Source organism: Antedon mediterranea, chromosome 10 (assembly GCF_964355755.1).
Source record: "Antedon mediterranea chromosome 10, ecAntMedi1.1, whole genome shotgun sequence".
NCBI lineage: Eukaryota > Metazoa > Echinodermata > Crinoidea > Comatulida > Antedonidae > Antedon > Antedon mediterranea.
Genome location: NC_092679.1, coordinates 7887382 through 7901017, shown reverse-complemented (window position 1 = coordinate 7901017; position 13636 = coordinate 7887382). Strand labels below are relative to the sequence as shown.

The following is a 13636-nucleotide window of genomic DNA, read 5'->3' as shown; positions in this document are numbered from 1 at the left end:
TTGGTTATCATCACTTGGCGTTTATTTTTGTTTATATGTTTATTTTAGGGTTCTTTCATAGGTCAATCATTTTTTTCCATTAAAACTTAAAAATTGGCTATTTGTAGTTTATTGTATTAATCTTTATGGTTTATTTTACATCATTTATATCTCAATGTATATTGCATTATTGTTCTTATCTTTGATTAAATATTAATATTATGTACTGTAGTAGGCCTATACACATTTTTAAAAATGCTCAACAAAGTCTCAAACCACATAAAATCTAAAAGTTGAAACTGAATATTTAATGGCCCATGAGAATTCTAGGTAGCCTGCGCAAAGGTCATCGAGGCCAAACTTAAGAGAATGACTCAAGCTCTTCCATGCGAATCATCTCAGGTTAGACCAACCTCCAGTGGGCAGGACTTGTAGTTAGAACTTGTGGCTCAAATGACACTCCAGGGCAATAAAATCACAATAACTTACAAAGCACTGACAGTAATTGCTTGTCAAAACCAAATTGCCTAACCGTAACGCTAACGTAGCCTGGTCCGCGTAATGTGGAGGCAACGAATTATCGACAAAAGAGCGTTTCAATGCCTACTTGCCGATCAAAGTATATTGTAGGCCTATATGAAGGGCAGTGTGTTTTTCTGGCTGTTTTACTGTATCGTTTTGATTTATCTTTTCGCTTTTTTAGATCCAGCCAGTGATACCCACAGCATTGTCATTTTTTCAGTATTTTGCCTTTGGATTTATGTAGGCCTATGTATATAATATATAATAGTAGGCCTAATATTTGGTTCATCATACAGTCATCATAAGTAAATTTATTTTGTAAGTACGCCCTCCAATGTGCGGTGGACTGTCATCTAATTAATGTTTGATTTATTGAGACTGTAACAGTTGGATTTATATGGAAAGTTATTTTTCAACTGATCACAATTTCATGATTGAATGGTGTCAATCAGCAACATCAACATCAACATACGCCGCACTGGTGGTGGTGATACTTCTTACAGCTAGACCTACATTGTTACACTATAATCAATTACGCTCTTTTTGGTGGTAATTTTGTTATTACATCACACCAGTGAGATATCTCCATGTAATTTATAGGTCCATGATATTCATATTTTGGACATCAAAAAATATTGAGTCAAGTACTGATGAAAAGAATGTCTTGATGGTAGAGGGCGCATTCAGAAAACACCCAACTCCCTGGACATTTTCAACCAATCAGTGCGAAGTGTCATGTCTTCTATAATAGAATTCCTGGCGCAAGATTGGCATAGCTTTGCAGATAACGCTACTGCTAGTATCCAACTGAACATCAGCATCTCAAAAGGGTAAGATATATTTTATTAATCACAAATATATACATAATTATTTATAATTTATATCGACTTCATCAGTAAGTAAATGCAAACTCTTTTTCGTATTTGTATTAATTATATTAGGCCTATTGCTGCTCTTATAAATCGAAAATTGTTTAGGCAGTTTTCACTAACTAAATGCTTCACATAATGTATGTCGTGTATGTAAGTCAAAGTCAAAAAACGAAATATCAGTTGTTAATTTAAATAATAGACATTAAATCATCCGGCCATTAAAGAATTGCTTATGTACTTAGACTGGTTACCATAGCAATATAAATCTCTATTCCATATAATTATGTGCGCATAAACATTCGAATATTCAATGTGATTAATATCTTTCGAACCATAATGTTCAGAGGCAGAATGTTATGACGTATTATTACCAAATACTCGTCATAATATCGTTCTTATTTCTGGTTTTAGCGATTTTTAATGCATGTGTGTTAGAATTGCTGCTAAATATTGTATTTTTGTCAAAATAATTAGTTTTGCCTATTTTATTACTATAGTAAATGTATGAAACTCTAAATGTGTTTTTCATAGTCGCGAAGGCAGAGGCCTAAAAACTGATTAAACAACTTTTTATGTTTGCTCGACGCTTTTAGGTTCAATAGATTATCTATCCCCAACATAACTAAATTCCAAAGTTCTCTAGAATGAATCCCGAACGTTCTTCCTCGGAGCTTGATTGAAAGAATTGCATAACTAACATTGTTATGTTTGTTTTAGTGTTGAAATTCACTCAAAGGCATACGTTTGCGTTTGGTCAAAGACTATTGTTTCTCTGACCATATTTAATAGAATTGCTTATTCGCGTTTAATTATTAAATAATTGAAATACAGCCGAATATATCACAAACATATTTGCTAGGTCCAACCTAATACAGAGGTATTCTTAAAATACACATTTTGGAAATATTACAACACGTCCGCCATGATTGGATTAAGATTACCAAGTTCACGAATAAGTGTTGTCGGTTGCCAAGGTGATGCCGTTAACCTTTATACGTTTAAGAGATGCTTGAGAGAGTAGCGTCCCATTGAACATTCTCATGTATTGTAATGTAAGACTAAATCAATAATATCAAACAACAACACAAGTACTCATGCTATTGTTAAATAAGTTAGTCCCGTAACCGTATCTGCACCTACAGAATACGAACAGAATTAAGCTGGTTCTGTTGAGAGAATTCTATAGTTTTATGATACAACGCAACAAAAGACACAACTTTCACAATGCATGGCTTACTAAAAACAAAGCTGCTGTTAATTACCAGTATTCATTAGACTCGAATTTTTAAGATCTACTTAAATTTGCTATCGGTTTTGTTAGCGTTTGTTAGATCAAGTTGCTAGGTAACAAGACGCTGCAGACCTAATAGCAATGCTGCTATCAACTTATTGAATTATATTTATTGAAGAAAGATTTCGCAACTATAAATCATTGTTTTTAAATTGAAAGACTAAACCGACCCGACGACCTGGCAAATCAATGATTCTGTGTACTTCTACTGTGTGAATTATTGACCATAAACAAACTTGAACGAACACGATCTTTGGTGGAAGATACAATATAATTGTATTCAATATTATTTGTTTTTCTATATATATAAAATAACCTAATTACATCGACGAACCGCACAAAACATAAATTATTACTGCCCAACATGTTGTATTTTGTCGTTCCTATAATGATTATTTAAAAAAATGATCGAAACGTTGAATCGTGACTTCCCTCTTATTATCAATGTTTTATCTTAGTGGATTGATATACGTAAACAAAGTTGATTAAATACAATTTTATATCCGGATTGTGTTCATAATTGTGTATTAAAATATTATGACTGAATTTGAATATGAACTAAACTTTCACACAAGCAAACATTTGGATTTTGGCTAGTTATAAGACCTTTTAAAACTTTCTTTTTAAGCAGCCACCAACCATGAACAAGAACCAACTTAAGTATGATACTTCTGAAGACTACCCCAATTTTAAGGGGCACAAAAGTCTTCTGTCGAAGCATTTGACTGACGCAATGTATAAGAAGTTGAGGGATGTTACAACTTCAAGCGGTTATACTATCGACAAAGCTATCCAGAATGGAGTCGATAATTCTGGTAAGACCGATACCGTTCTAAGGCTCTGTCTAAACTATCAAACTAGTTTGACAAAAAAAGTTTGATGTGCCCAAATATGGTAGTGATATGACATCCTCATGTCCATATATGGGCACATCACATTTGTTTGTCGCATGAAGTTTGATAGTGTAGACAGAGCTTTAGTCAATCTTTCAATTTTGACCACAACTATATGCTCCTTATCATTCCCAACGCCATCATTATGAATTTTAATAATATTAACCATTACTGGCGTTCATCAATACCCCCCCCCCCCCACCTCTTCCTACTCCCTTATACAACACTCTCCAACTCACAAACCATGTTACCATTATTGCGCGGCAAACAGTATACAAGATTAATTTGGCATTATCAATAATTTAATGAATTAAACATTTTATTTGAATCTAGATTTCCATCTCGGTCTTTTGGCTGGAGATGAAGAGACCTATACTGTCTTTTCTGACCTTTTTGATCCTGTAATTGATGAATACCACAATGGATTCAAGAAAACAGGTACGCTCATTATAAATATTGATTCAAGTCGAGTTTATTTTTAATCTAATCATTAGACAATTTTGAAAGATTCAGATTCAGATTCAATTTATTTATTTATAAAGTCATTCATACATAGTATATAATGATAATTGTTTTCTTTGTCGAAGATTGACTTAGAACGGTATTGATCTTACCAGAATTATCGACTCCATTCTGGAAAACAATTATCATAAGATGAGTTATGTTTTCATAATTATAATTTTCTTTTGAAATTATACATTAAAACACGAGTCGTGTCTATTTTGATCACAGCACGGCGATTTAACAGTGGAATCATGTTTATAGACTAAAAATAAACAATAGCCGAAACATTTTATTGAAACTGTTTTATGATTGAGAAGCCGCCTTATTTGTCGACAGTGACGCTTCATGTTCAAATTCAAATGAATTCAATGGCAAAATTACAGAAAGTAGATGTCGAAATTAGTCGAAGAAAGCGAACTGCAATATTCATGATTATGCCGTTCTTAAATCAGGGGGTTGTATTCCAATAAATACACAAAACTTACACTGAAATAATTTACTTTTTGTTCAAATTCTATTTCTTATACAGTATAATAATTGTATTGTTTGAGCGATGCCAAATAAGTCTACTTGATCGTTGGAATCTCAAGTACCGTATCATGTAGTAAAGTTAATATTATCTTTAGGTCTTGCACTTGTGTTCTGACGACGACGACGACGACGACAGAGGCCGCGTATTGATGCTGCCTAATTTGGAATGCTAAGTTATTAGCTAAAGGAATCCGTTGATTGGCTAGTATCTTCTAGCATGTTAACATTGATAAATAAATGTGTTGATGATAATGATGACTTAGATTAGCCAATGGTTATTGAATTCAAGGGTTTATAATGGGTGTGATTGATTGATAGTTACTTAATGTGGTCTATTTTTAGTAATAACTTATTTATATTTATTAAGTCAGTCGAATTTGTACCATAAACCACGAATTCCTAAGTGATACATTGGTTGGACATCTGCATCAAGCATAACGTTCCGAGTTCGAATCTCGGGCGTGGTTAACGTTCGGCCGGATTTTTCCATCACAGACTTCCTCATAAATATCAGTTTTGCTGTTGTGACGTCATGATGTTCATTAATCCTAATGAGTCTTCCTTCAATCCATTATGTTTTTAATGTTTGATTAATGTCTGAAATCGACTTCGTCAAGTACAACATCGTTGTTTGTTTTTGATAACAGCTCCGTGTCTGCTGAGTATGAATTTACTTTAATTTGTGTTAATGTTTGTTGTATTAATTTTGTTCATTAGTATGATGACACCTGGTTCAAGATACATGTGGAGTATAATAAGTTTATGCTTTTGTTAGTTATATCACGTAGTCTTGGTATTAAGTTCATACTAAGAACCATGCTAAAATATTCAATGAATTTCAAATTACCGCTGGAGAAAGTCATACGTACGTAACAACGACATAAACTTTCAATATTATATTTTTTTAAACTTCTTTTATTCAGACGATAATAAACAACGTCAACTAAATGTAATTCTCTTGCAATTGTACACGACTTTTTGGGCCACCTATTGTTTGGGGGACCCGGGCCGCACCTTTGTGAATATGTTGAATTTGCCATAGTATGAAGCGAACATCTAAATTAAATAATAAATCAACCTCTTCCATCATCCTTAGTCTCAATTCGCAAATTAAATCACTGAAAATAAAAAGCACGACTTCTAATTTGTGATTTGGTCGCATGAATGGATGATCAAAAATATTACTAACGCGTGCAGAGACAGTCTCTGAGAGAGTGGAACTGCTTAGTAACCATTCGCATAAAATTGATAGGACGATAATAACGACTATTAGTTTTTATCCGTAATAACAGTAAATTAAAATATAATGAATTTCTAATTTTTACCAGTTGACATTGAGTTTTGTGTATGATAACGTAACATTCACTTTTGCGCGCACCAATATATACTACAAGCGATATATAATCTATCGCGTCGTGATTGGCCAAATGACTTTGCATAATGTCCAAACCAGGATAATTATTAATAATATATAAGGAACACATATTCTTATTGCTTTTGGTTTCATTTCTTTATTACGATTATTTCAAGCAATAAATGATATATAAATTTGTTTTTATTCACGACGCAGTTTAACAAATGTGAGGTTTTGCACGTAAGCCGTAAAATCTTGTTTGAATAACATGTTTTCTTTATCAGCCTGCAAACATGATATCTAAGCAAGGGGCGTCGCCAGCGACATCTAACTGCACGCCAGTTTGTTTTGGGTGCATCGTCATGTATATTTTATTAAGTATTAACAACTCCCTGGTATAACATTTATATTTTAAATTGTTCAGATGCCAAAGCAGACGACCGGAACGCCGGGTATGCGTTTAATGTCACGTGACTATATACTGTATTCAATTAACAGTACGCCTACCGTTACGGCACAATATTGTGGCTGGGTGTGGATGAACATGTTTCCTAATAAAAATAATATAATCACTAAAATTTAAAATTATGTTTCATATAATTACCAAGGATATCAATGAAATTAGTTCATGACAACAATAATCATGATTCAGTGAGATCTGCTGATGATACGTCGTCCGTGTGTTACTGTGACATATAATGAAGACGCATCGAATGTATAGCCAGCGCTATGTATTCACTTTTTCCATTCATTCTATGTGTAAAAATGTTAAAAAAGATACAAAATGTAGTATGGAACGTCACTCGTGTAATTCCGCATCACAGAGCAATCAAAACACCCGAACTCGGGATCTCAAATTTCATATTATAATGAGCTATCTGAGAATGGATTTAATTATGTAGCACAACGTTTACGTCATCACCTCTGGCATAAACATGACAGGGGTCATTATAATAGTGATGATGATGATCTAGGGGATATTGATGATGACGACGGTTGATTATGATGACGTTCTCCGTGATTATATGTGATGGGATCAGATAAAAAAACAACATTTTAATGGTGATATTTATTCAGAATGAAAGTGTTAATGGAAATGATGGCAATTTGATTATTATGATGATGATAAAAAAAAGAATATAATTATAATAATTATTGACTTCTGATACTTGGGTTTCTGCATAAAAGATTAATCGAACGGTATACGATCGTTTAAAAATAAGTAGATGTAAATGTCTGCTCGCACTCTCATATATTATGTTAGATTTCTTATATCACGTGATTGAATAGTAATGATAATTCTGAGGAAGACTAAAGGTCGTTTACAAATATAGCTACAAATCGTCCGTACATCCTTAATGAGATGTTCATGTTCCTAAACCGGCTGCTATCATAAAATAATTAAAAAATGAACATTCATATAATTCATGATAATATTAAATTATGTTACGATTTTAAAATCGAACATTTATGAGCATCCAAAATTTGGGCACATCATATCTTTATTCACATAAAGTGTAATAGTGTAGACAGAGATTTATTTTATGGCTAATAAAGAAATGAAATTCAGAAAAACAGTTTGTTTCCTGGTTATAAATATTTTGGTATAAAAAAAATGATATTCATTTTTTATACATCATTGAATAGAATTCTGTTGACCTGTACTTATTATGATAAAGTAAAACATAATGTTTCTCATCTTCAGACAATCACAAGACCGATTTGGACCCAAGCAAACTCACTGGCCCTGATGAGTTGGACCCTAAGTACGTTATTAGTTCACGTATTCGTACTGGACGTAACGTCAAGGGATACTGTCTCTCACCGTTCGTCTGTCGATCTGAGAGACGACGAATTGAGAAGACTGTTGTTGAAGGTACCGTAATAATACCACACTCTATATTGAATTTGTATTATCATGAAGGAAATTCTATATATTTTCTCCATGGTATTATTAATTTATATATTTTCATGATGATATTCGTACCGATACTAATACTATATAACATAGGAAATGGATTGCAATATTTTATTTTTCTATTTTCAGCTTTGAATTCTTTGGGAGGCGAGTTCAAAGGCAAATACTATTCACTGCTGACCCTCAATGAAAAAGACCAGCAGCAACTAATCGATGACCATTTCTTATTTGACAGACCAGTGTCTCGTCATTTTACTAGCGGTGGCATGGCCCGTGATTTCCCCGATGGACGTGGTATCTGGTAAGCCTTTTTTTTGTTAGTGTTTTAGGAATACGTTTTAAAATAAATTTTACATGTACAAACTTAACAACTTAATAGATGCGTGTAAGTTATTAAGTATCGTCAAAGATAGTGTAGTAGTACTACACTATCTTTGGTATCGTTAACGATTTGAGTTTGGTTCCCACTATAAGACGAAACGCAATGACGTAAGCGCAACGATTTGAACAATCACTGTAAGTTATAAGTTATTTTGTCTGAACTGTCGTTTGCCATTGGTCAACTTGCTTGCGTTGCGTCTACGTACGTCCTTGCATTGCGTTGCGTCCTTGCATTTGCGTTGCAATAGTGGGAACAAGTACGTTTTAAGATGCACAAAGAGCTCTTAAAAAGAGCGACGATGTATTTCTAGCTTAATTAGTAGCGTATCTCCTTTCAGGCATAATGACGTAAAGAACTTTCTTGTTTGGATTAATGAAGAAGATCACACGCGAATCATCTCCATGGAGATGGGAGGCAACATGAAGAGAGTTTTCACTCGTTTCTGTACTGGATTAACCGAGGTAAGATAACACCATGTTATAAGGATGTCGACGTTTAGGCGTACGGTAGCCTAAACAGAATATCACCTTATATTCAAATACTGCATTAGGCTGAGAATTAACGTTAGACGTTCAATCAGGAGGACGCGCACATACAAAATACGACTAATTTCTCTCGTCGTAATGCATGCAAATAACGATCATACAATATAAATATTGTACCACTTATAACATACGCTTATTATTTCTATTACCAGGTAGAGAAGCACATCAAATCTAAGGGAACAGGTTTTATGTGGAACGAGCATTTAGGTTTTATTTTGACGTGCCCATCTAACCTTGGTACTGGAGTACGCTGCAGTGTACATGTTAAAGTACCATACCTAGCTAAGGACAGTCGCTTTGAATCCATCTGTACAGCTATGAGGTTGCAGAAACGTGGAACAAGTGAGTTTTAAGTTTTTTTCTAATTATAGATAATACATCGTTTGCGGTAAGGTGTCAAGCTTGGTTCCAACTAGGACGCAGCACAAGGACGTAAGCCCAACGCAAGTGAGTTGACCAATCACAAACGATAGTTGGGATGATCCAGCTTGCGGCGATTGGTCAAAAGTACTTTGTTTTCCACGTCCATCCTCTTGTTGCGTCCACAAGAACCAAGCTTAGGAAATGACAGCAAGAAAGAAAGAAAGTAAAAATCAAGAAATTGTATGTCACCCGGTACATTTCACTATTTTTGTTTTTCTTTGCTTAGGCGGAGAGTTCACAGAATCTGTTGGAGGCGTTTACGACATATCGAACTTGGACCGTCTTGGAAGCTCAGAGGTACAACAAGTCCAGTGCGTTATTGATGGTGTACAAACCATTATCAACATGGAAAAGGCATTGGAAAAGGGAGAATCAATCGATTCTCTTATCCCCTCTTCCTCTTAAATGGAGACGAAAAACAGAAGATTATACAAATCTGATTAGATTTTGTGTTGTTATTAATATTATGAATCTGATATTGAAATAATGGTTAAACTTTGTCTATATAATGTACGGTATCAATGATTTCTCTTGCACCAACAAAAAATGTATACAGGTATTATGTTTAAATATTAAATTTGTGAATAATACATACCATGATACGACATAGAATACTGGGTGTGTTACATAACTGTCACTGTTTGATACCTGGTTAATTTATACAAAATCACAGTACCACGTACGCCAAATTAGCGAATCTACCCTACGCGTATAAAATTATGTACGTACATCTACCCGATGCGTAAAAAAAAAGTGTATAATCTTGTTTGAAAGCAATTTATATTTGATTGAAGTGTCGTGAGTGTGCAATAATAATCACAATCTTACCATTCACGAATGTTCTTAAATGATATTTAAATATTTGTATTTAAACATAGTCAATACTTTCTATTGATTATGTTTAAACACAACTATTTATAACAAACCTCCTTGAATGTCCCCATGTTACAGTTAGGTGGTGCCTTCGGGTTGCTTAATAATTTAGAAAATAAACCTAATAGTGAATAAATATCATCACTAATTGACCGTTGTACTATTTACTGTTTTAACATCGACAGTAATTACAGAATGCCATTACTATTTTAGGTGTAATTTTGTGACTGCTTCTGTGAGAATTACATAATACATGATCTTGTGTTTTGAAATAATGAAATTATTTTTATAATACTTTCATTATGTAACAAAGCATAGTATTTCTCAATCCGCAAATGTTAGTTTCTATAACTAGATTTCTGTTACAGGTTACCTGTCGGCAATAAAACAATAGATTTTAGAAAAATGATTACAGGTTTGTCACTTTAATTTGTGTATTGAAAATATGTTAACATGAACAATCATATACAAGCTGAAATCAGAGTTTACCTCAAGACTTTAAGGGGTTTTTTTTCAAACCACGGACCTTTAGATCCATGTTGAAACAAACACTGTTGACACTCTTACAGTAGGAGGTATTGCTAATTTAGCTTTCACACTTAGTGCCACCCACATCAAAGCTTCAGATATGGACCTATTCTATTAAGTATTTTATAAGTCCATGCTTAAGCCATCCAAGTGGAACAAGTGTAAACAAATCTTCACATGTTAAATTGTATAAAAGCATTATTTCTTTCTTCACAAAATACTACAGTACTTTCACTTTGATTTAACAAGCCAATCCATCCAATAAGATAGTTCAACTTCAATAGCATCTAACAACTATGCTTGGGTATATCATATTGTACTGCATAACAGCAGGTATTCTCTACCTTTACTATACTCTGCCTCATTGTGTCCATTTTCTGTCTTAAGTCCTGTGAAGCAGATTGTGAACATAACGAAAAACCCTCAGAGATTACGCAGTCTGAGGTTCAACTTTAATAGCATCTAGCAGCATATGCTTAGGTATCTCAGAACCTCGTACTTGTAATGTATAACATGTATTCTCTACCTTTACTAAACTCTGTCTCATTGTGTCCATCTTTTGTCTTAAGTCCCGTGAAGCAGAACGTGAACATAACGAAAAACCCTCATAGAGATTGCGCATGAAGGTCAAAAGTTCAAATGGTTTATCCATATCTTCATGACCGATACTATTTATACAACATCTCATAAGTTCTCCTGTTAGATCTGCAAGGCCAAGCACATACTCTAATGGAGGAAGATGTAACTGAATTTCTTCTGATTTATTTGTTTCTGGTAACAATCCACTGCTCTCCTTATCCAACTCAGCCTAAAGAAAGTTATGCAATTAAAACATCTGTATACATTTCGTTACGGTAAACCACTATAGTAATAAGATACGTATGATGTTTAGACTTGTTGTCAACAAATCTTCTGACAAGTCGAAACGTCGCACACATGTAAAGAATTGTATACAGATATTTAATATAAAACCAGATGACAATAATAATTTACTATTGGATTGAAAATGTAGCTTGGTGGTTGAAATGCTCGACTACCAATCCCAGGGTGCTGGATTCTAATCCTGTTATATGCCAGGATTTTTTATCAGGACAAAACACAAATCCTCTCCAATCATTGATGTAGAGCATCGTGTGTATATGTTTTTCTTATGAACAGGGTTGCCACCTTTAAGGAGAGTGAATGAACTCACTTATGGAATGCAATTTCACTCTTCCTCCTGCTTATGGCTATCCTTGGCAATTTGCAATAAACAGTTTTGTTGGATACTTACTTCAGTTAGATTGTTGACTTTGAATTTAAGTTTCAGTTGAGCTGCTTCCAATGTGAGAATATGTTTATTAAGTAAATACTCATAAAACGAAATAGCTTCAATGTACTCTTGCAAACCATTTGTGTAAGCACGTAAAAACTGGTAAGGATCTTCCCCTTCAAGTTCAATAGCGATGTTTTTTAAATTGACACTTATTTCATTCATCTTTGTATCAGCTTCTACTAAAATGGTTTCTCTGGTATTGTCACTAGAAAACAAAACACATCATTTTATTTGAACATAATATGCAAGCCATTAAAAGAAAAAATCTAGGATCTAGACGTGTGCAGCCACAAGTCCCTAGTTATTTATTTTTATGTAGCGCCACCAGTGGGTGTTTTTTTTTTCTCAATAGATATGACACAACATGTGTGCAAAAATATAAATACACCCAAAATTCTACTTATTATTTATCCCATGCCTAAATATTTAAAGCAAGTTTGAAAAAGAATTTAAAATTTAAACAGAATATTTAAAAAATGAGGTATATATCATACCTACTTATCCTATGAAGCAAAAATATGAGTCGTTTGCTTTGAATAGTAACATCACGGCTTAGCTTCACCAAGCGCTCATGTTTGTCGTGCTTTCTATCAAGCTCTTGCTGGTAACTTCTACAAAATGTTTACATTTATATATTCAGCTCAAGCACATGAGAAAATCTTATTAGTGCATAAATCCTTTTTGGTTTATTTATTAATTATTATTTCATATTTCTTGTTTGACAAACTAAAGGTATATAATTGAACATTTTAACGTAGCCATAAAAGGAATCTTTCATTTGTACAAAAGATTAATTGTTGCTGTAGTGTAAGATGATAAACAAATTTAGATGATAAACAAAAATAGATGATAAACTAGATGATAAACAAAAATAGATGATAAAAAAATAGATGATACACAATCACAAATAGATGATAAACAAAATTAGATGATAAACAAATAGATGATAAAAAAATAGATGATAAACAAATAGATGATAAAAAAATAGATGATAAACAAATAGATGATAAAAATAGATGATAAATAAATAGATGATAAACAAAAATAGATGATAAACAAATAAATGATAAACAAATAGATGATAAACAAAAATAGATGATAAATGAATAGATGATATTAATTATTATAAATAAACAAAATCATCATCATGAAATTTTAGTGTACCTGAATGCAGCAACAATAACTGAATTATCATCCTCATCACTGGTGGTAGCAGATTTAGTATAAAAGTCATCATCACTCTTCCTCTTATGACCAACTTTTTAAACAAGAAATAAAGACAAAAATCTCCTTGTCATTTGTAGTAAAAGTAGGCCTTAGGCCCTGGTGCTAGAGGGCAGGCTTCCAGTCCAACCTTCGCCTTACTAGTACTAGGCCTAGTATTATTAACAGTAACACGGAATTAACACGGTGCTAATCAGATCTCGGTCTAGGAATAGGATCCAGCCTACACTAATTCACTAAATTAAGGCCTTTATTTTAGGCGCCTAGACAAATTAAGTAAGGCCTCAATTAAGTAAGGATTTGTGTCAGGTGCGAAAGTACATTAACGCCTTATTCCATCATTATTTACCACTTTCCTTTGTGTGTTTTGCTTTCTTGCCCTCCCGACGATCTACTACCATGCTGGCTGCCATATTTATACGTACAAACACCTGACGACGTACGTCACGAAATAATGGTAATCAATAGAGCGTGACGAGTAC

General features: G+C 33.5%; 2 protein-coding genes across 3 annotated transcripts; one reads left to right on the top strand and one right to left on the bottom strand.

The window, feature by feature from the left end:
* Nucleotides 1-1203: 1203 nt before the first annotated feature.
* On the top strand, nucleotides 1204-10496 carry LOC140059794 (arginine kinase-like). Of its 2 annotated transcripts, none has more exons than XM_072105712.1 (8): nucleotides 1204-1331; nucleotides 3293-3479; nucleotides 3891-3995; nucleotides 7652-7822; nucleotides 7994-8165; nucleotides 8584-8707; nucleotides 8944-9133; nucleotides 9441-10496. In XM_072105712.1, exons 2-8 carry the CDS (start codon nucleotides 3305-3307, stop codon nucleotides 9617-9619), a joined length of 1116 nt encoding a protein of 371 aa, XP_071961813.1. In that variant the 5' UTR covers nucleotides 1204-1331; nucleotides 3293-3304; the 3' UTR covers nucleotides 9620-10496. The 2 variants fall into 2 exon arrangements, with proteins under 2 accessions (XP_071961813.1, XP_071961812.1); XM_072105711.1 differs by having other exon boundaries at nucleotides 1213-1331; nucleotides 3296-3479.
* Nucleotides 10497-10795: 299 nt separating this feature from the next.
* Nucleotides 10796-13569, bottom strand: LOC140059796 (translin-associated protein X-like). Its single transcript, XM_072105713.1, has 5 exons — nucleotides 13504-13569; nucleotides 13095-13188; nucleotides 12425-12541; nucleotides 11889-12135; nucleotides 10796-11423 (listed from the first exon to the last, which is right to left on the bottom strand). Exons 1-5 carry the CDS (start codon nucleotides 13565-13567, stop codon nucleotides 11046-11048), a joined length of 900 nt encoding a protein of 299 aa, XP_071961814.1. The 5' UTR covers nucleotides 13568-13569; the 3' UTR covers nucleotides 10796-11045.
* Between the last annotated feature and the right edge of the window lie 67 nt (nucleotides 13570-13636).

What these genes read in the sequence shown, in the direction of transcription:
- LOC140059796 (XM_072105713.1), bottom strand. Translation starts at nt 13,567, where the DNA reads ATGGCAGCCAGCATGGTAGTAGATCGTCGGGAGGGCAAGAAAGCAAAA. An exon ending in TTGCTTCATAGGATAAGTAG is followed by an intron (nt 12,136 to 12,424) that starts GTATGATATATA and finishes TTTGTTTTCTAG; the next exon opens with TGACAATACCAGAGAAACCA. An exon ending in AAGTCAACAATCTAACTGAA is followed by an intron (nt 11,424 to 11,888) that starts GTAAGTATCCAA and finishes AACTTTCTTTAG; the next exon opens with GCTGAGTTGGATAAGGAGAG.
- LOC140059794 (XM_072105712.1), top strand. Translation starts at nt 3,305, where the DNA reads ATGAACAAGAACCAACTTAAGTATGATACTTCTGAAGACTACCCCAAT. An exon ending in TGAGAAGACTGTTGTTGAAG is followed by an intron (nt 7,823 to 7,993) that starts GTACCGTAATAA and finishes TTCTATTTTCAG; the next exon opens with CTTTGAATTCTTTGGGAGGC. An exon ending in GTTGCAGAAACGTGGAACAA is followed by an intron (nt 9,134 to 9,440) that starts GTGAGTTTTAAG and finishes TTCTTTGCTTAG; the next exon opens with GCGGAGAGTTCACAGAATCT.